The sequence below is a fragment of the Exophiala bonariae genome (assembly GCF_035927105.1).
Source record: "Exophiala bonariae strain CCFEE 5792 chromosome Unknown scaffold_16, whole genome shotgun sequence".
NCBI classification, from domain to species: domain Eukaryota; kingdom Fungi; phylum Ascomycota; class Eurotiomycetes; order Chaetothyriales; family Herpotrichiellaceae; genus Exophiala; species Exophiala bonariae.
The window spans coordinates 415,815-436,384 of record NW_027042491.1 but is presented as its reverse complement, the minus strand read 5'-3'; the positions used below and the strand labels follow the sequence as shown (position 1 = coordinate 436,384).

Genomic DNA, 20,570 nt, shown 5'->3' with positions numbered 1-20,570 from the left:
GGAATCTACTGTGTTAATTGTGTAGATATTCTCTAGGAGGCCCTCGTGCGTAGCGAACATACTCACGTAATATCTGGTGAGTGACAGTCAATTTATTATCAATACCAGTTGTGCAAGACGACTAGGTACTCTATGCGTCAATAAACAATCTACTTTTACAGCCCCATGTCCGTGTTTAGACCCAGTCGCTCTTTGGTAATCAGCGACGTCAGGCCCAGGTAACATGAGGTTTGGCGTGGTCCTTTTCGATCCCACGGCAACCTTCGGGACTGCCTTCGATCTTCTTCCTCCTCGCTGTACACTGGTAGATGAGACCATTTTCACCAATGTATCGAGATCTGACTCGACCATTCTTCGAGTCATGAATGTTGTATAATCTTGCCATTCCACTTCTGCAGAAGATCCACATGGAGAATCCCCCAAAGCTGGTGTCAACAGCCAAGTCATCAATGGTATCATCCTCCACGCGTACCAATTCGGCACCAGTTATCTGTACAACTTTGGAGGATAATCCGTCACCATTAATTGAAGGAATCGAGATAGGACCTTGAGAATCCATAAGAGAGTCCATAAGCAGATCACTTTGCCCAATCACACCTTGATTCTCGATCCAGGCATCGGATGAATTCTGGGACTTCTGAAGACGTTCAAAAAGATCTCGTGGCACATTGTAAAGCACAATAGTTCCATCGTGAAAGGCCAGTACAACGCGCACACCCCACCTGAGCTCTTGGCCCGCAGTATATCTCCAAGGCACAAGTCCATTCTTGTTCTTAGCATCCATATGAGGAGGAATGAAAACAATTTTGCGTAAAAGCTTCGTCGGCCAACCAAGTGGTGCATCTGCACCCAAACAGAGCAAATTTGTCACCGGGTCAGTGAAGAGCAGGTGCACTCCATCGCTGATTGGGACTGCACCATGATGGTCACAGTCGACTGTACGTAGCACACCTTCAACAAGGTTATTCTGTCTTTGGGTGGTGGTTTGAGGATTCGACCATTCACCAGCTGAGACGGCGGCTGCTGAAAATGGGAGATTGCTGAAAAGTAATCTTGTCATGCTCTGATGGGGATTTGTAGATATTGATCGGAATTCCAAGTTGTCCGGGTTGCTCTCTCTCCTGGTCAACATAGTCATGTTTGGACCAGCTGCACTTGAGATAAGCCTTAGTTTCTTTCGAAGATCAATGTTATCTCGTGTAGGCAGGAAATAGAGATAATCGCTGGGTGCAGCCAAAGGAAACCATCGACTGAGGTCTCCTCCTGTTGATGCATCAACCCAATGAAGTTCGATACCCATTCGACACCCGTATGCAGCACATTTGCGATTGGGGCATATCGCCACGCTTCTTGGCTCATCATCCGCACTGCCAAGATTGGTGTACAGAGCCGTCGCATTCGCGAGAATGGGAATGCTGTACATATTATGATGGCTTTCATGTCCCAGTATGAAATCTGGAAGCTCTGTAGTGGCCTGCCGCAAATGCTCATTCTGGCAGGAATATGAATGCGGCACAAGAACGGGTGATGGAGAATCGGTGCGACCGTTCGAGTGTCCCAGTATTCGTTGAAAAACCACAACGGCATGATAATCAGTAGATCGCACGGACAGGTTCAGAGCAATCTCTCGGGACTCAGGACTTGAAGCTGAACTATGAATGTCTGTCTGCATACCGAGACTGATCGGCTCTCCAGAGACACTTCGATAATGAGCTTGTGTCATGTCACCAACGAGCTCCCACAGCATGCCCTTGCGACCTGCAAGTAAAGCTGCAACTGCATATCTTTCGGAGCTAGTGTCCATACTGACTTTCAAGACCTCGATACCAGCAGCCAGTCTTACAACCGGTTTGAGCGTATCCTTTCGATCGTGGAGATTAAAGATCGAAATATCACAACCAGAGTTGACCAGAACGAACCTTCCACACGCAGACACGGTAAATTTGGCTCGCTGCGTTCCATTTGTTATTGAGCTCAGGAGTCTGGTGAAGTCGATCGTTTCACGGAGGAATAATCTGCCAGTGGGCGCTTTGTGGGATTCGGGGTTCCAGCCAGACCGAGATGACGACAGCGTGCTCTCCCTGGTCACTCGTTGGCCACAACACCAGGATGGCGACAGCGTGCTCTCCGTAGCAAGGTGTTTACCACAGATCCATTCTTGATTGAGGCAAGACAGGTCAGCAGATTGCCTGCGAGTGCTGATGCCCAGTAATTCGGATGAGCATGCATTGTCACCTGGAATTGAGAAGTGTAGACGCATGTCTTCTTCAAAGGCAGTCGTGCAGAAGCCTAATTTCAGCATGTTCTTTTGGAGCCTCTCATGCTGCCCAGCACAGTACCACGACGCACAAGTATGGCGCGCAGCGTCAAAGTCGCATGGTGATAGATAAGACATTGTTTCTTGTATTAGCTCACGAGGGAGGCGGTATAGAGCAGAGAAGCACGGATTAGGCAGATCCTGACACCATTGACGACAAACCAACCGCATGAGCTTGTAGTCAGAAAATGACACATATTTGGACAGCAGCTGAACAAGAGCCGGCGGAATCGCAGCGGGTGTGCTGGGCCATAGATTTGGTGGTGCAGAGTAAGAAAGTGAAGTGGAATTAGGGTCGTAAAAGCCTTGAAAAGTCTGGGAATGTCCTAGCCTTGCAAATGTGTCACGGTGCCCTGGAAAGGCATTTTGACGAATGTAGTATGTGGTAGATTCCGAAGTAACAGAGACTTTCCTTAATGGACCGCCATCATCGGTGAATGGGTTCTGGAAGACCAGGGATCCTCCATGTTCATCTTCATCGAGAGTTTCATCATTTAAGGCTATTGAGGGCGTGATAGGAGCATCGGCTGGGGAAGGACAGGTCATGCTTATTTTCTGAAGGGCTGGCGCCTGCTGCGATATAGGAAACAATCTATCGGTCAAAGCAATTCCTCAGGAAACGAAAATTTCGAGAGCCAGAACTGCAGATCGCGTGACAGCGGGTCGAAAGAGAGGACGTACTTAATGTTGCAGATTAGAGGATGGATAGAATCATAGGTCAATGATAAGTAGTAAAGGATAGAGGTAGTGAGATATTGATTGGAAGCAGAGGTCATGAAAGAGAAAAGTGAAGCGTAGGTCAAATGGACATCGGGCGATCGCCGCTGCCAATTCTAGCAATATCGCTGACTGGAATCCGATATTTCCTAGTTGGGAAGCGACCACCAATATCTGTGAGGTCTAATATTATCATTAATAAGAGTAGTTTGCGTACTGACAGCTGCAAATAGGGTATCTTGAATGAAGTCAAAGGAAGAACCAGAATAGCAAACGCGCAAGCTATGCTCTAGCTTTATGTACAAATGCGCAAGGTGGAATAGAGCTTTCATGCTTCGGATACTGGGCGGCCGTGACCAGGTTTTCGTATCCACAGCGTTTCCAATGGAGACACCAAGTTTGGATTAATGTATCTGAGCCCAGTTGTAGGGTCAGTATCGACATGCCGGCCGTTGTCGGTATCTCGGTCCCAAGCTGACTCAGGTGGCGTTGGAAGCTCGGGCATGGTATCTCGATCAATGCTGCGAAGCGCGATGAAGCGCATGAGAGGAACGTATGTATGATGAAAATAAATTGTGAACCATATGGTACTGAAAAGAAGTGGTCCGATGAAGAGTGAGGCTGTCAGAGCCCCTCGGAGGGCCAAGATACCAGTCATGGCGACCTGGAAAAGAATCAAACCAGTGATGATGCGGTCACAGATCATGGGCCAAGCCCTGCCGGTCGAGTGTTGACGGTGCTCCATGGCATAAAGTAATTGGTACTTATGAATGAAACCACCGATCAAGAAGTATATCAAACCGAACAAGGTGATCATCCAAGATGCCGGGAGAACACTGTACACAATGCAAATGATGAAGATTAACATAGTCTGAGGCAAGTAGAATCCGTAGCTGAAGATCGGTGGCTTGGCAAGTTCATAATAATCCCGTGGTGTCTTTGCGCTGAACAGATAGAATGGGTACAACGCAACCGCACCGAATTCGAGTAACCTAAAAGGGAACAATCCGAATCCTTGGAGGACAATGAGATTGACATAAAATGGGGACAATTGCTCGAGTGCTTTTGCAACAGCGTACATGATTCCCGCAGTGTCTCTTAGAATGTCTCGAAGGTCTTGCCAGAACTCGAAGAATGTGGATGCTGAACCCCAAATCGTAAAGACAATGAAGAGGTTGAAGAAGGTGAAGAAAAAGTTTTTGGAGATGACAGACATTTCCACATCACCTTGAGAGGTCATCCCTTGTAGGTTGGCAAGCCAGTCGTATAAATATGGAACAGCCAAAGATAAGAGGGAGAATAATAAGGTTGGCAGTCCAGTTTGAACGAGGGATCGAAGGATTTCGTGATTCTCCAAAGCCTCGGCTAGACCAGGAAGTACCTGATCAATGACCTCGATGCTCAGCAAACCTGCCAAGGGGGCGACAAGAGCAGCCCAGAAAATAGTCAGCAGACCTATGAAAACCATGATTCCCCACGAACGAAACATTCGGTGATTGCGCGAAAGATAGGTGTTTTTCCAGACCACATCAGCTGGTGGCGGTGCGAGTGAAGTCAACAACTGGCCAGGTTTTGGGTCGAGAATGGCTTGAACGGCCATTTGAGCTGCTTCGGTTGATTTCATTGTAACGAACGCCAATGGGGTGGGGACAAATTCAGAGCCTCTCAGAGCATATATCCTCTCATCATAAACTCTCATTTTCTCCTCATAATAGTCAATTGCGTCGATCTTCTTGCTATAGATCTTAAGCGGGCCATAACGAATGGTCAAGGTAGGACGAGGACGATCTGCAGGTGTGGCATGTGCTTGTTCCATTTCGGATCTGGACAGAAGAGCATCTGCCTCCTCAGTATCACCAAGAAGATCTTGTCGCCTGTGATTGGATCGGTTATGTTGAAGTGAATGGTGGTGTCCCAAGTATGATGCCCATGCTTTTTCGAGTTTGCGCAGACACTTCATGCGTGTAGCCATGAGACCATCAAGCGCTTGCCAGTTCCGACAGAGCATTACGCTGTCCACTTTCCCTATTTGCAGATCCTCGACAAAGTTGGTAATGGCCTCCTCGGACCTCATTGCAGTTGGAATACCAGACAAGCGGATGGTCCTATCGGTGATAGTGGACTGGGTTCCCAGGTAGGCTTGTCGGATCCGGATAAGGTTCTGAGTCTCGGCGACCAAAAGGTAGACTGCGAGGCCGGTAAAGAAGTATACAAAGACAACGTACATCCACAAGTAGCTGTCGTCTTTCTCAAGTTTTGGCTTCCTAGGCTGTGTGCCGTTTCCGGCGAAGAAATCATAGTACTCCGGATCCTCCGGGTCGGATCCATCAGTAGAATTGGAAGGAGGATAAAGACCCGAAAGCTGACCAGTATACTTGTAATTGACCGGCAAGATTATGGTGAGAGAAAAGAAGAGGGTGACAGACAAGTACTTGATCGCATAGCGGAAGAATGCGAGAAAAGCAAAGGCATCAAGACCGGCAGAAGCAAGAACCTCCTCTTGCGATATCCTATAAATGACGGGGATCCATCCAAACAAGCTCTTAGGAAGGTCTGGTAAGCGAGAGGCGGCGTCCGATTGTTTCTTTCGAGCATGGTAGAGGCTGGTCCATCTTGGGCGGAGCAACTGTTGTGATGATCTTGTAAGCCAGGGTTCACGATTTTCAATGAGTATTGGTACCTACACAAAAGCCGAAGAAGGCACTCAAACCGAATGCGACCGAGATAATGACCTGGATCTTGAAATTGCGTTGGTTGCTGTTCTTGAATTGGTCACCCCACGAAGGATTCTTGGAGACATCGAGCGACATCGGAGGACTTTCATGAAAGGGGGTATGCAAGGGAGTGAGTTCAGGGCAAAGTGGTTGACTTGCCCAGGCGTGGAGGAACTTCACCTTCTGATGAAGTGCAACTTGATAGGACTTGGTGGTGATGATGCATTCACTTTAAGTCGTCTCCGAAAAATGCGCCGGATCAGGAAAAACAGATAATCCGATCACCGCTGATCCACGTGACTGTATTTTTCTGAACGGATCATCAATGAGACCGCAGCCAATCACCAGGCTTGCAATCGGCGCTTTCCAAAAGCTTCAAGCTCGACTTCTCTTGAATCCGCAGGTCGATTTCCAGCTTAACTTCACGTTCAAAGTCCAATTCTTCCACCTCCTCCACCACCAATCCTCCTTCTCGGCAGACAGTACCCCATCATCTGTCAGGAGTGCAACACAGCCTCACAGACAAGATGATGGCCACGTCGGCATTCCGCAGTGCCAGCGCCCCGTTGAGGGTAGCTACACGAACTGTGGCCCGCAAAACCACCACAGTCAGTTGTTCCAATCTCTGGTCCCCTCGAGTTGTACTGAGATATGTCAATAGCGTGCCGCCTCCTCCAGCTCATCCACCGCCTCATCTCCCCCCTTTTGGCTCACAGCAGGTTCAAGCGCTGCGACGGTGGCTGCCGTAGGTTCCATCGCCTGGTATTATCATTTATTCGGCCAAGAGGTTTTTGCCATGACGCCTGCCGAGGAAGGGTAAGCTCCATCGATAGGGAGGGAGTCTTGCAGGTCACTAAATCCTCGCTCATAGTCTTCATGCAACACAATACCCCTGGGAACATCAGAAATGGACAAAAACATTCGACCACGCCGGGTATGTTGTTTTCTAAAACTTCGAAAAGAAATTGGAAATAAATGGGCATTAACAACTGTATAGATTACGAAGAGGTTTCCAGGTCTACCAAGAAGTCTGTGCTGCTTGCCATTCGCTCAAACGTATCCCATATCGGTCGTTGGTCGGAAATATCATGACTGTCGATGAAGCCAAAGCTCTAGCTGAAGAAAACGAATTCGATACCGAGCCCAACGACGAGGGTGAAATCGAGAAACGACCCGGAAAGCTTTCAGATTATCTCCCAGCACCATACAAGAACGACGAAGCCGCGCGAGCTGCCAACAATGGCGCCCTTCCTCCGGATCTCTCCCTGATTGTCAAGGCTCGACACGGTGGTTGCAACTACATCTTCAGTCTGCTTACTGGTTATCCCGAGGAACCTCCTGCCGGTGCTCAAGTTCAATCTGGTCTTAACTTCAACCCATACTTCCCTGGAACCGGTATTGCAATGGCCCGTGTGCTGTACGACGGATTGGTCGAATATGAAGACAAGACCCCTGCTACATCGTCTCAAATGGCCAAGGACGTGGTTGAATTCCTGAATTGGGCCGCCGAACCCGAGATGGACGAGCGCAAGAAGATGGGTATGAAGGTTCTGATCATTTCCGCTGCTTTGTTCGCCATCAGCGGTTGGGTCAAGCGATATAAATGGGCAGCAGTCAAGACGAGAAAGATTGTCTACAATCCTCCTGTACAAGGCCGAATCCGAAGATGAACGTTTGCCGGATCAACAAACCAAATGAATCAAAAATAAAACGCGAACGCACAGTTGTATGTGAGAAAGGCAATCGGGGTTTCTTTTTGTGGTTGCAAAGGTGGCTAGAGAGGAGCGAGAATTGCAGCCAACCTCTCTCACATTGCAGCTCGGGGTGGTTAAGATGGCCTGTGCACTTATTGTTTGTAACAATCAAAGACGTATCATACAGGAATATTTTTCAATTGAGCTCCATGGTTTCATTTTCACTTTGAGTCGGTGCTGCCCGTATGAGCGTCACCTGAAGGCCCAACTCACCTTGGATAAGATCTCGCAATGGTCGCTCGCTGGCATACAAACGAGCACATATACGGATGAGAGAATCCGGCATCATAATGCATTCATGTTCTAACAGTAGTTCCAAGGACTCGCTTTTCCCATGGGCCTGCCAAAATCAGGGTATCAACCAAATAAACTCCGTCCACTTTTCCCATCTATGCGTTTCCATTGTTACTTAGACAGTATTATGTCCGCGCTATGGTTCGTTGACGATCGTAACTCGTATAAGCACACCACTTCATATGGTCCCAGTCTCCGGGAATAGGGAACGCTTGACGACTGCCCTTATATCGCCCTGGCCACCCTCGAAGTCGACACTCAATGCTTCCACAGTTTGACAACCTTGTCCTTCCCCGCACTAGCCACACACTTGCCGTCAAGACTCCAATCCAGCGCAAATACCTCATCTTTGTGCCCGGGAAGATCCTCTTTGAGTTTGCCCACCCGGACATCCCACACCTTGACCGTCGTGTCTTTACTTGCGGACGCCAGTAACCGCGAATCACTCGACCACGCAGCCATATACACCGCGCCGACGTGGCCGCGCAGTGTGGTGATGAATTTGCCGTCGCGTGCATCCCACAGCTTCACGCTGTTATCGAAGCTCGCCGACGCGATACGCGTCCCGTCCGGTGCGAAGCTGACGTGCAGGACTTGTTTCTGGTGGCCCAGCAGGCGTGCGATGGGTTTTATGGCCGCGTTTGAGGACGGGTCTATTGATGTGGGGTTCCATAGGAAGATTGTGTTGTCGTCGGAGGCGGAGAGGAGTTTCTCCACCAGTTGGCCTTCGTGGCGTGCGGCGGATTCGAAGCGGGTTTTTGCTTTCTGGATCTTTTCTTCCGTGGTTGACGGGACTTTCCCCGTGTGGTCGTGGTAGGAGGTGCGGAGGGCGAAGTCGGTTGATAGAGCGAGATGGTTGACCCAGTGGGTGTGGCTAGAGAGAGTGTGTAGGCAGTTCCAGGTTTTGGTGTTCCAGATCTTGATGGTTTTGTCTTGTGAGGCCGTGAATATTCGGTTGAAGCCACCCCAGCGTACGCAAGTCACGGAGCTTTTGTGGCCGGATAGTGTCTCTTCTATCCTCCGTAGAGGGACGTCCCAGATTCGAACAGTGCCGTCCTTCGAAGCGGAGGCAAGGCGGGGTTTTCCTGGTGCTTGATTGTGGTATGGTTCCCATGACAGACTTGTAATCCATTTCGTATGGCCCTTTAGTGGCCCTCCAAGAGCCTCGCCACTCTTAGGATCCCAGAGTCTTACTGTGTTGTCCATGCTACCAGTTGCTAGTATCCGCCCGTCCGGTGACCAGGCAACTGCTAGAACCCAGCTTGTATGTCCTTTTAATGTATGCAGGGGAGTTCCGGTGTCACAGTCCCATATTCTTACGGTGTTATCTCCACTTCCGGTGGCCATTCTAGACGACGACTCAGGCGAGAATGCCGTAGCTAGGATTGCTTCCCCATGACCTGATATCGAGGCCGAACATCTTGTAACTGCACGCACTCGGAAGACGGCTTGTGGAATGAACTGGAGAATGATGTTGTCTTCGGTGGTTTTGAAACCAGGCCGCAGTACTGAGTGATAGATATCTGACTCGACATCGTGTACTTCCGCGCCCGAATCTGTTGAGGCTCGATCATTGCGAAAGAAGAAGCGGTATGGCAGTCGTTCTCCCGGCTCCTAGAAGGGATTAGCCATATTGTTTGAGAGATGTGATCATGGGGGCTTTATACGTTTCCTTGTATCGAATTCAACAATGTCTCCAGATTCTTGACAGTGGCATCTTTGACAGGGACGGCCACTACCGGCCCTGCTGGTTTGCCCGTACTCTGGTCGATAAACTGGACTCGGACATTGCCCAAATCGTCGGGAATTCGCGCGTCTTCAGCGGCTCTTTCTGCTTTATCAATCGCCGCCAGTTTTTGCCGTTTACTGGGAGGGGGTACTATCGTGGCCATGGCTGGGAGAAGGATAGGTTTATTTCGTGATAGATGTTTGACTCGAGGCAAGGTCAATTGAGTCGCCCACCAGTCCAGAAAAATTATTTGGTCCAAAGAGTGCGGGGAATGGCCGGGTTACGTCAGCAGTCAGAGTCACGTGTTAATTCCTCAGCGTGACCCTTTAAAGCGGCAACTTAATTGCCTGTATCTAAGCACTTTTGTATGTCCCCCAACCCAGAGAGTCGAAAGACAAGCTTCCTAGGATTGCAACTGAAATGCACCTCGGATATATCTTGAACATCCCCGAGATACGGCTTGTGATCGATAGATATAGTTTGCAGTCGGCAGACATGCGTCACGATGCACACTCTAAAGACCTAGGTAAGTATCCTAGGTCTCACTGGTTCATCCCTCTTCTCCAGCGTACTTAAGCTGCCACGCTGGGAGCAGTCTTTTCAGCTTTTACCTGGGCAACCGCTCTTCCTTAAGACACATAATGAAGATTTCTAGTGTCGTTAGGGATGACAAAGAACCCTGAGGATGAACCTCGAGATGCATCCCTATATCTGACGATGCTTATGTGCGGACACTCAAATTATGCGCGCGTGGGAATTGACGCTGTCGCGCCGTCCTTGGTGAGGGTCCGGTTTGGATTTATCTCTCGGGATGGCACTCGATGCACCACGACTTCATTCCCACGCTATGTACTGCCTGCTTTGCATGACAAGTACGAAATACCGAAATAAGTACGCCTGTAGGAGTTCTTCAACGGTGGTAAGCAGTCAGCTCATGTATAAGCATATCTACTGCTTAGACATAGATAAGCTCCTTGGGTCCTCACTCCTTGCAAACGCCTGGCTCCCTCCGTTCTGAAAAAACCACCTTGTTGTGGCCCACATACCTGTTCAGCTGGATATCTCAAGCAATTTGGCATGTTGTGAAGAGCCTATTTTGAATCATGCCGATCCTGACTCAAGGCTTTCCAGGCGAGAACCACTTGCATGGCACTGAGAATGACTTGCAGAATTGCGAGCAAGATCCCAACGCCCCCTATAATAATCACGGCCCAAAGAGTATACCACCGAAGCAAATCTCGACGATCATTCCAAAGAAGTTTGATTCTGGATGGGTTCTGGCTCTGCACAAAGCTTTCGCGCTAGGCGGGGCGTCACCCTGCGAAAGTATTGAGGCTCGGACTATTGTGATCACTAGGAAAGACGATGTGAACTAAGGGGTTAGGGGGTGCACTGTAGCCGAAGTTGGAAACAATTGAGCCAGACTGCATTCACATGTGATGAGACGGAGGCTTGCATGCAGAAACGAGTTCGACCACTGGCTGGGTCGAGCCTTATCCCGTGTGTATTCTCTTTTCCAGCGAATGGCCAGGATCCTTCCCGTCTCAAGGTGAAGTGTCACTTTATTGACTCACTGAAACACCGCAGCGATTCAGCTTGGGCCGTGTAGGTTCGTCAAAGCCTACGATACCACAGCGTTTCAACTTTATCTACAGTACTGGTATTGGGGGCACTGTACCGAGTACAGGATCGGAAATGAAAGCGCCTGAAAGCAGCCCTTCCTTGCCTGATGCTCAAAGCCGGAGATGCGAGCTCACCCAAGAATATACTTTAGCTCTCTATCATTCCTACGCCGTGATATTGATGCTGGAAACAAATCATCACCAAGCTAGCGAAAATGTCGACATCTGGTGGATCTCACATATCTGTCATTCGCAACAGCGCCTCTCAGACGGTAGGAGGCATTTGAGGCTCTTCGTTCTTTCCTATGCTCTAACCTATCATTCAGGACCCTGATTCATTGTCAGCATTTGTGAAGCTCGACACCAATGCGTAAGCTCCCTGATGGAGATGTCATACTAATTTTGGCTGATGTATGGGTTTGCAGGAGTGCTTACTGCGACATTGTGTGGAACGAATCGCTTGTTAGATTTGAGATCGATCTTGGTCCTTTGGATTCTAGCAATGCGCAAGGATGTACGACGTATCAGCAGCTGCGGGAGAATGTCGATAGCCTCGAACAGCTTTCACAGAGTACTACAACTGTCGTCAAGCTTCAGCACATTCTCCATGGTCTCAATCAACTCATCACTTTTATGGATCTTCTGATGGGCCTTGAATGTATTCAACTAGCAGGCACTTCTATCGTCTGGGGAATTCTGGATGTCCTACTCAAGGTGAGTTCGAGTCACGCCGAGTCTGCCATGTCTGACAATGGAAGTTATCGGTGACCTCCAAAAAGTTTTCGAGCTTTGTCGACATGTTTGAGGAAACCGCAGGCAATCTGGACAGATTTGGAGATTTCAAATTTTTATTGAAACAGGATGCTAGCCTAGGGTGCAAGCTAATCGACAGCCTCGCTGATGTAGTCGCCTGCTGGGTCCTTATAATACGAGCTCTTAGATACAGCACCCGCGGTAAGCGCTTTGTGGGCCATGTCCCAAGAGGTGACTGCTGATGCCGATCAGACGCTAAGTTGGATACTAAGTGGGCTCTGGTAGAAGTGAATCACAAGAAGTATAGGGATAGCATCCAAGCAAGAACACAACATCTGAAGGACAAGTCCGAAGCACACCATGTGAAACACATCACCTCTCACACAAAACATGGATTTCTCATCCGAGACCTTGAGAAGCTCACCACAGGTTTCGTCCAAAGTACTGACATGTTCGCTAGTGATGGCCACATCGTTCCATGTCGAAATAACATCCCCTATCCGCAGAATCCCCATTTCTGCTTTCGTCAGAAGGAGCTGGACGCGATACGTAGTGCCCTGGACCATGACCCAGGGGATATCAAATTTCGTACGTTCGCCGTATGGGGAATGGGTGGTATCGGGAAACCTCAGCTTGCCCTAGCCTATGCCCGTGAGCGTGAGGCTAAGGGTGTGCCCGTCATTTTGTGGGTCAACAGTGAGACTCAGATCGATATCTACCAAAGCTTCACAAACATTGCCGAATTGCTGGAACTGGAAGATCGAGTTTGAGACGCAAGTGGCAATCAGAATCAATTCGTCGTCACTAAGTTGCTGCAGAAGATGTGTAAGTGCTCAAAAGCGGTGTCTCATTGAAGCGACAGGCTGATCTTGATGCAGCCGTTGAATGGTTGCTTGTCTTCGATAATGTTGAAAATCCTGACTTGATCCGCATTTGTCTGCCTGTGTCACCGAAAGGGCCGGTTTTGATCACCTCGCGGGCTGACATTGTTGCGGTCGATCCAGCATCACAGGGTATTGAAATTGACGTCTTTACAAAGGACGAAGGGGCAGAGTTCTTGCGGTCGATTATTAAACGGAAATCGTATTCAGAGACAGAGAACCAACCGCCAGTACAACTGGCCGAAAGACTTGGTGGCCTACCTCTGGCATTAAACCTTATGGCCACTCAAATTCGGACCAAACGAGCCAAGATATCTGTTTTCTTGCACAACTACGAAGCGGACTTCGAAAGATACCACAAGACTCCCGAGAAGGGGGTTCAAAACACTTACTATAGGCATTCCCTGGAGACTGTCTACAGAACCTCGTTTTTGTCTCTACATGGCGGTTCCATCCCCTTATTAGGGGTCTTTTGTTTCGTTGCACCAGATGGGGTACCTGAAGAGATATTCAAGCCAGTACAGGTTCAATCAGGCATACCAGAACTGGAGTTCTGCCACCAATCGTCTGAGTAAGCCAGAACTCTTCCTACCATGACCGCTGCTGACCTATACAGGTTCGAGGACGTGATCGAGCAATTGACCAGTGTTTCGCTCATTGGGAGAGATCCGGACACGGAAACTTTCAGAGTTCACAGGCTCATGCAAGAACAATATCGAATCTGGGCAGGCCCAGAGGGCCGTCGTAAATGCTTCTTGATGGCTGCAAAACTGCTCTGCCAGGCCTTTCCCAGGTCAGTGAATGGCCTTGCTATGCGACACGATTGGCATATTTGTAAGAAATACATCCCTCACGCTCTAGCGCTTTGCAACCGGTATCTAGAGCACGACCTGAAGCAGCAAGAGTCCTATGAATAGGATGATCTCACAGCGCTTCTAACTAGCTGTGGCTGGTAAGCAACAGATTCTCCTGTGAACTCAAATGCTAATGGACAGGTACTTGATGGAATGTGGAGCCTGGAGTCAGTTCAGAATTCTGATCAATGTTGCATTCGACGTCTGTGAGGACAAAACGTCGATCGAGTACGCTCATCTCCTGATGTCCGCTGCCTCTGTCGAATACGAATCAGGCAAAGCTAAGAATGCTTTATCCTTGATCGACAGAGCCATGGAGATCAGGAAAGACTTACTACCACCCGATCACGAGGAAATCGCCAACTTGTACAACAATTACGCAAATATATACTTAACGCGTGAGGTAACTCCGGAATCGCTCAATGCGGCAGAACAGACATTGCTGAGAGCATTGGAGATTGACATGAAGAAGGACAAGTTTGAGCGGAACAAGATCCTGCATACGCGGCAGTTGAACTTGACCACTACTTATATCCATGCGAACAACTTCGAGAAAGCAGAACACCATGTGGCTGAAGCACAACGCTTTGCTGTGAATCACTTTGGCCCCAAGTCCCATTTCTGGGCCAGGTCTGTCTCGCTGGTATCCAACTTCAACACGACCAACTGACATGTCACAGTGGTGAATCCAAGCGTGGAAACATCATGTTCCAACAGCATAAGTTTGAAGAAGCCAAAAAGCATTTCCAAAACGCACATGAAGTTTATCTGAAAGCGAACGAGAATCACCCGTCAACATCTTCTGCAGAAATGAAACTTGGAGACGTGGCCATGGAACAAAATCGTGTTGACGACGCAATGCAAGTTTATTGTACTCCTTGGTGCCAATCATTCACTGACAATGTTTTCCAGTAAACTTTATGAGCAAGCACACCTGAAATTTCAAATGAACGAGATAGAGAAGGGCGATCGAGGAGACTCGGCGAGAGCTATATGGAAGCTTTCCAAGGCCTATGAGAAAAAATGAGAGGCATCTAAGGCCGTTGAGTTAGCCACCGAGGCTCGCAACATTCGCCTCGAGATACAGGGTGATCGCTTCTCTGATCTTCCAGACAGCGACTATGCGTATGACCTGATGGTTTTTGTGCGTTTCCGATGAATTGATGCGACAGAGAATGATTGAACATGTCGATGGGCAAAACCGCACTCATTATAGGTGACTGCGCTACACAAACAGTGGTAGGCCGGGTATAACTTGGCTGACATCTATCTGCACAGGAGCGAATCGCAGCATCGGATTGAGGCTCGTGAAAGCGCTGCAAGCCCGAGGCTGGACGGCAACTGGCTCCATAAGAGTGTCAAGCAAAGAAGACGAGTCTGTGAAAGATGTGAGACATCCTGAGGGCTTCAGCCACTCGCTAGCTAACGAGTCGTTCTTGCCGCCAGCTCCAACAAACGGGCGTAAAAATCCTGGAGATCGACTAGCTCGATGAACAGTCCATCATCAATGCTTCCAAAGCCTTTGGATCAGGCCCGTTGGATTTACTAATCAACAATGGCGGTATGGAGTGCCCAACCCAGTGAAATCGTCATCAAGATCTGAGGCTAACCTCATGTCGTACAGCGGTTGGAACCCAGCACCTCAAATGGGATGAGCATACTTCCGAAAATATGATGAGACTATTCAGCACGAATGTGATCGTAGGAAACCCTGGGCTTTCATGCCTCCCTCCATTGGCTCTCTCGTTGATATGTGTCCCTAACAATCGATAGGGACCGGTGCAAGCGATCAAGCATTTCTATCCAGGGTTGAAACGCAGCAAATTCGCCAAAGTTATCAACATATCTTCTGGTTCTGCTTCTATCACAAGTATGATGGCTTTTTTGAACTGATTGCACTGATCACTTCAATGACATCATTCACAGACAACAACGGGATGAATCTTGGCTACCGAGTCTCCAAGACGTCCCTCAACCAGCTGACCATGACAATCGCAAAGGAGGCACGGGCAAATGGTGACAACATCGCCGTTGTGGCTGTATACTCTGGTCACCTGGCAACTCGCATGAGCGGCTTCAGTTTCAGCCATGACATGGAAGAGTACATCAATGGAGTGGCGAATTTGATGGACACAATCGATATTTCTGATACAGGAAGATACATCAACTGGAAGGGGGAAACGGTACCATGGTAGCCCAGCTCTAGAAGTGGGTTTATCTGAGGAGCGAGTATCCAGAGGGACTACTAGAAACCCATAGTCTGCATCGATATAGGTGGCGGCGTTCCAAAGCATCAATTCGTGCTCGACAAGGTATTCTGCGCCAAAAGACCACAGCAGTCGTCATTAATGAATGAAGCTATTGGCATACCGATGGATCCCGTGATATGGTTTACATTGCTATTCCATACTTGTCATGTGTAAAAGCCTGTAAGACTGCAGTTCGAGGCTTATGGATGGATAAAACTACTTGCATATTTTGTTGGCAGGTCGAACCCATGGCCCCGAGATAAGTCAATATATTGGACTTATGGACTAGAATGGCACCTACGGTATCCAGTGCTAGCCCAGAATAGAACATTTTTGACGAGTCAGGGGAGGAAATCGAGCGTAGAGGTTCACTGACTTTCGTGTTTCGTTATTCACTATCTAGTAGTGATAATAAGGACTTGAGGTTTGATGTTCATCCTGTTAATGCACTTTTGGTTTTTCGCGGCCACCACTTCAATCCTCCGACTCAAGCAACACTTAGACTCCTAGGGGCAACCTGGAGGGGGTTTGGTGCACCTGCGGAGGCCCAACGGGCAGCGAGTATATGGACCAGATATTGTGAGCCCTCCCGATATGAATCTTAAGCAAGATCGCCTTCAGTACCCATGATACTTAATCGATTGGCTGTCGGCATTGGGAATTGGTGGGACCATTTCGAGATTCACCAGCCCTTCAATAGCCTCGTAAAGCGCCTCATGGCTATCAACATAGCCATGCCAGCCCAGTTTTCTGCTCTTGCCAACACTATCAAGCGATTAGCCAAAAATTACCACACAACATTCTCTTCTTATCGGGGTAATCGGTACCCACCTCATACTTCGCGGCCACGGTCCGGAGACATCACCATCAAGAATCCCAAAGATATCCACGATTTTTTCAAAAGGATTCTTTACCAAACCATGCCTTGTCGCAAGCCTAGTCCAGGCCTCTTGCACATCAGGTCGGTTCGCCCAGTCTTGAAATGACCACGCATAGTGGATCGTCCCTGGGGGTCCAAATCCACGAGGTGGCGGTGAAGCCGGCAGCGTCACGCTCGTAGTTGTCTCTCCCGGGACGCCATATTCGACACCATACCAAGCGGCGAGTACGGGCCAAAACTTACCGTATGTGAACAAACTATCGTCGACGATATTGAGGGCTTGGTCTTTTGCATCGTCATTGAGTGCTGCCCACTCAGCATGGTACCCAATCAGTGTCGCTGAACTAAGGTGCTTCTCCGTATCCCAAGCCGTCACGGTCCCCGGATAGTCGAGCTTTCCACCCAGCTCCCGTTGGACCGAGGCATAAACTGCAAGTCCGTATGCTATGTTCATCGCGGCAGTAGGAACAGCACCGACGATGAAAGCTGGACGTGTAACGTTCCAAGAGACGCCATTCCGGCGGCACCAAGACCACAGCAGATCCTCCTGTGCAAAGTAGAAGTTTGGGTTGCGAAGGTAGCGGGGATCGGTTTCCTCCATGGGCGACAGTGGAGGACCGAGGTGGGGCCCATAGTGCTTCCCGCCGGTCTGTAGGACGATGCGCTTGGGACGGCACGCCGCGGCCTCGAGACTCTCCAGCAAATTCTTCAGGAGCAAAACTTGGTCAAGGTAAGTACATTATCTCAACTTATAGCTCATCGGGGCCAATCTTACCATTGATGCGTTCTATTTCCTCTTCATCGGACCACAGTCCTTTTCCTGATATTGGAGGTGGCTGGATATACGCGGCGAAAAAGACATAGTCCCTACAATTGAACATGAGAATGCTTGGCTTGTTAGGAACGACGTAACGACAATCTAGCTTACGGTCGGATCTTGTTGCGTTTAAACGCCTCCGCGATCGCAGCAGGGTCTTGAAGCAGATCGATTGCGACGTGATGAACGTGGCTCGGAAGAGGGCCTTGAGGTGCAGTGCGGCTGATGGCAAAGATCTCCTTCCACAAAGGAGACTGAGACAATACACGGACGAAGTATGCACCCGTAATGCCACTTGCGCCTAGTACGAGAGCAGTGTACTGCTTGCCATCGTGTTCAGGGAAGGTTGGCAATCCGTGGTAGATGCCATTCGTGTAGATCTTGTGAGAAGGCATGGATGGAGCTTGAAAAGATGTTGATCGTTCCCGCCGTTTCATGAACGGAAGGAATGTCTCGTCCACGGCGCAAATCTTATATCTTCAGACAGACATGCCAAAGCTGGATGATTAATCTGAAGTATCAGTATACTGAATTGTTCATCAGCGTTGTCCGATTATTTTCTCAACATCACTCATCCCCGGTGCTTCCTACTACAGACTATTTAGTCAGCCTCAGGATGCACGCTTTTCTCAGAACGGAAACCCTTTCTCCCAAAAGGGCAATTCAGTTATTAGTTCGACTTGGACCTGCATATTGGATTTGGCTTGGATTATTGTGGATAGCAATGTCGTTCGAGGCATAAGTTGTAGCTCTCTTAGCACTACTGAAGTGTAACCTCTACCTTGGACGTGTAGATTTGTTTCGAAACGATTAAGCAATCGGCTTACTGACTCAAAAACGCAAGTAACGTAGGGCCAGTACTTGAGAACAGTCTGGCAATGTAATTCTCTAATTTCGTCTCACAAGAACTTCGAAAGAAGGGAGTATGCTGCTCATTGACAGGGTAAGCGTTCCCTCATTTCATTCCAGAGCTCAGTGAAGCGCCATTCATCTACGCGATCACACCATAAGAATTGCCGCAGATAGGTGAGGAAGTCATGCTGCTCCAGCTTCCAATCAACGCATAGCTGCGTAAGCTGATCCATGAACACTTCATGCACGATATTAAGCTTCTTGCTTGTCACAGCACCAACGGCATGTACCCATACTTTGAGATGAGGCGCGAAACCCAGCGTCTCACCATGCCGTTCCAGTGTTTGTAATCCTTTCAAGAGATTGGGAACCAGGACGGAGAAGCTGCGATAGCCGAGTCCATTACCCCGGAGGCAGTGGTGAGCATAAATCAAGGCTGCCATGGCAATGACATGGACAATGCGGTTATGCCTGTCGTCTAGATCAGGGGTGGTGCTCTCGTATATACGGTGAAGCTTCCATTCTAGTCTGTGAAACCAATCGTTCCTTCGCATGGCCTGTTCTTCTGGAAGTGAAGTAAGTGGCTGTAGACCTTCCAGTTCGCAAAGCATGCGCATATCATGCAGAAGTCTGAAGACGGCAAAATTTGGAATCCCTACAGCATTCAGTTCCCCTTCGGATAAGCCTGGGAGGGGGATATGGTCGTCCATGCGGGAGAGATGGCTCCAAGCTTGAGCCCATAAGTCAAGTGCAGGGAAATGAAGCCGAGTGCCCCGAAGCTCGGCATGCATTAAGTCATTCCAGGCACACAAACGCTGCACCAAGGCTTGTCGAGGAGTAGAAAGGGTATTGAGTCCACCTCGGCGTAAAATGAGAGCATGCAGACCATTCATGTGGACATCCGCATCCTCCAGAGATCCCGAAGCGATTTCTGCGTTCATGATTGCTGCCGTTGCTGCGATGACTTCGTCGCTACAGGCCTTCTCCGGATCTGATAGACGTTCATTGATAATTGCTATCGTGCTTAGCTTGTTTCGAAGTACAGCCATTTCGTGCCTTTCCTGATGGACTTGGTCTACTGCCGGATGCCGCCCACGCATGTGGAACGTCCAACTATACATGGTAACTCGAAAGACCAGCTCATCTGACACGGTAAATGAAGACCATTCACTCCGACCACTGATAGGACACCATGGCCACCTCGCGTATTGTTGAAATTGTTGTAACAGACTGGAGTCCTCCTTGGTCAGGTGCCATGGCAGTACACCGAACGGGTCTACAGCACGACTATCTGGTGACCTCATCATAGAGGAGAGATCCGCTGTCTTTGATCTGAGTATCATGGCTTTTGATTCATCACCAGAATGTCTCTGGCGGGTGCTAGGCTCCGGGTATGCTTGCTCCTTCTTCGCGAGGAGTCGATGTCCGCGAGAGCGGGGCTCTACCTTGCTTCGTACAAAAGGTCGGATTCGAAATCGCAAGGATGCGCCAGGCTGGGAATCGCCAACGGTAAGCTTAACTGGCGTACGACTACCCACATTGCGTGTGTGCTCGTGATAGTTTTGCTGCACATGTGCATTCACGCGCCTCTGAGCTTGTTCAGAGGGCCGGCCCCCAGAGTCATTGTATTCCACGAACAGGTATTGAATTTCCATAGAAACGGAAGGGCGATGATGCCGAGGGACTCTTTGGCTTCGGAAGGTGAAGGACTCGCTACAAGAGTAAATGTGTCCAACACACTATTCCCACTACATAGCAGGGCGAGACTTCAGTAGCCGGGGCGAGATTGGTCAAAACACTCTCCAGGAGAATCATCGATCTTCCACTCTTCACACAGATTTGGATTACCTTCGCCTTAGTAATGGGAGCGGAGGCCGCTGTGACCAACCCCCAGGGGATAGATGGTATGCCACCAATTAAAATGGGAGTGCTTACCTCAGCTCATGCCAGATCAGCTTTTGGCGGCTCGCCACGGCTCCCAGGTGGCTACCTCAAGATCTACCATTTCACCTTGGTAGCAGCGAGGCGAAAGATGGCGTTTGTCACTGGGCAACACCGAAGACTCCCATGTCATGCTGTCGGTGAGGAGGAACAGTGCAATGGATTGATTTCCTCTCTGCGTGAACCAATTCATCCT

The 20,570-nt window shown here is 49.2% G+C and overlaps 8 protein-coding genes across 8 annotated transcripts; 3 read left to right on the top strand and 5 right to left on the bottom strand.

The window, feature by feature from the left end:
• Positions 1 to 208: 208 nt before the first annotated feature.
• On the bottom strand, positions 209 to 2,863 carry LTR84_003449 (uncharacterized protein; the record flags this gene model as incomplete). Its single annotated transcript, XM_064847037.1, has 1 exon — positions 209 to 2,863. The coding sequence occupies one exon, from the start codon at positions 2,861 to 2,863 to the stop codon at positions 209 to 211; it is 2,655 nt and encodes an 884-aa protein (XP_064705390.1).
• A 499-nt stretch (positions 2,864 to 3,362) lies between these two features.
• On the bottom strand, positions 3,363 to 5,844 carry LTR84_003448 (uncharacterized protein; the record flags this gene model as incomplete). The annotated part of the gene is made up of 2 exons (XM_064847036.1): positions 3,363 to 5,660; positions 5,719 to 5,844. The coding sequence occupies 2 exons, from the start codon at positions 5,842 to 5,844 to the stop codon at positions 3,363 to 3,365; spliced, it is 2,424 nt and encodes an 807-aa protein (XP_064705389.1).
• A 431-nt stretch (positions 5,845 to 6,275) lies between these two features.
• CYT1 (cytochrome c1) lies at positions 6,276 to 7,418 on the top strand (the record flags this gene model as incomplete). The annotated part of the gene is made up of 4 exons (XM_064847035.1): positions 6,276 to 6,356; positions 6,410 to 6,564; positions 6,620 to 6,682; positions 6,746 to 7,418. The coding sequence occupies 4 exons, from the start codon at positions 6,276 to 6,278 to the stop codon at positions 7,416 to 7,418; spliced, it is 972 nt and encodes a 323-aa protein (XP_064705388.1).
• A 636-nt stretch (positions 7,419 to 8,054) lies between these two features.
• Positions 8,055 to 9,688, bottom strand: LTR84_003446 (uncharacterized protein; the record flags this gene model as incomplete). The annotated part of the gene is made up of 2 exons (XM_064847034.1): positions 8,055 to 9,410; positions 9,464 to 9,688. The coding sequence occupies 2 exons, from the start codon at positions 9,686 to 9,688 to the stop codon at positions 8,055 to 8,057; spliced, it is 1,581 nt and encodes a 526-aa protein (XP_064705387.1).
• Positions 9,689 to 11,362: 1,674 nt separating this feature from the next.
• Positions 11,363 to 14,662, top strand: LTR84_003445 (uncharacterized protein; the record flags this gene model as incomplete). Its single annotated transcript, XM_064847033.1, has 11 exons — positions 11,363 to 11,419; positions 11,474 to 11,517; positions 11,573 to 11,861; positions 11,906 to 12,101; positions 12,153 to 12,664; positions 12,719 to 12,725; positions 12,779 to 13,352; positions 13,398 to 13,574; positions 13,777 to 14,265; positions 14,316 to 14,495; positions 14,548 to 14,662. 11 exons carry the CDS (start codon positions 11,363 to 11,365, stop codon positions 14,660 to 14,662), a joined length of 2,640 nt encoding a protein of 879 aa, XP_064705386.1.
• A 158-nt stretch (positions 14,663 to 14,820) lies between these two features.
• On the top strand, positions 14,821 to 15,830 carry LTR84_003444 (uncharacterized protein; the record flags this gene model as incomplete). Its single annotated transcript, XM_064847032.1, has 6 exons — positions 14,821 to 14,851; positions 14,914 to 15,023; positions 15,133 to 15,196; positions 15,260 to 15,330; positions 15,409 to 15,505; positions 15,562 to 15,830. The coding sequence occupies 6 exons, from the start codon at positions 14,821 to 14,823 to the stop codon at positions 15,828 to 15,830; spliced, it is 642 nt and encodes a 213-aa protein (XP_064705385.1).
• Positions 15,831 to 16,501: 671 nt separating this feature from the next.
• Positions 16,502 to 17,976, bottom strand: LTR84_003443 (uncharacterized protein; the record flags this gene model as incomplete). Its single annotated transcript, XM_064847031.1, has 4 exons — positions 16,502 to 16,649; positions 16,716 to 17,484; positions 17,540 to 17,631; positions 17,693 to 17,976. The coding sequence occupies 4 exons, from the start codon at positions 17,974 to 17,976 to the stop codon at positions 16,502 to 16,504; spliced, it is 1,293 nt and encodes a 430-aa protein (XP_064705384.1).
• A 537-nt stretch (positions 17,977 to 18,513) lies between these two features.
• On the bottom strand, positions 18,514 to 20,088 carry LTR84_003442 (uncharacterized protein; the record flags this gene model as incomplete). Its single annotated transcript, XM_064847030.1, has 1 exon — positions 18,514 to 20,088. The coding sequence occupies one exon, from the start codon at positions 20,086 to 20,088 to the stop codon at positions 18,514 to 18,516; it is 1,575 nt and encodes a 524-aa protein (XP_064705383.1).
• Positions 20,089 to 20,570: the final 482 nt, after the last annotated feature.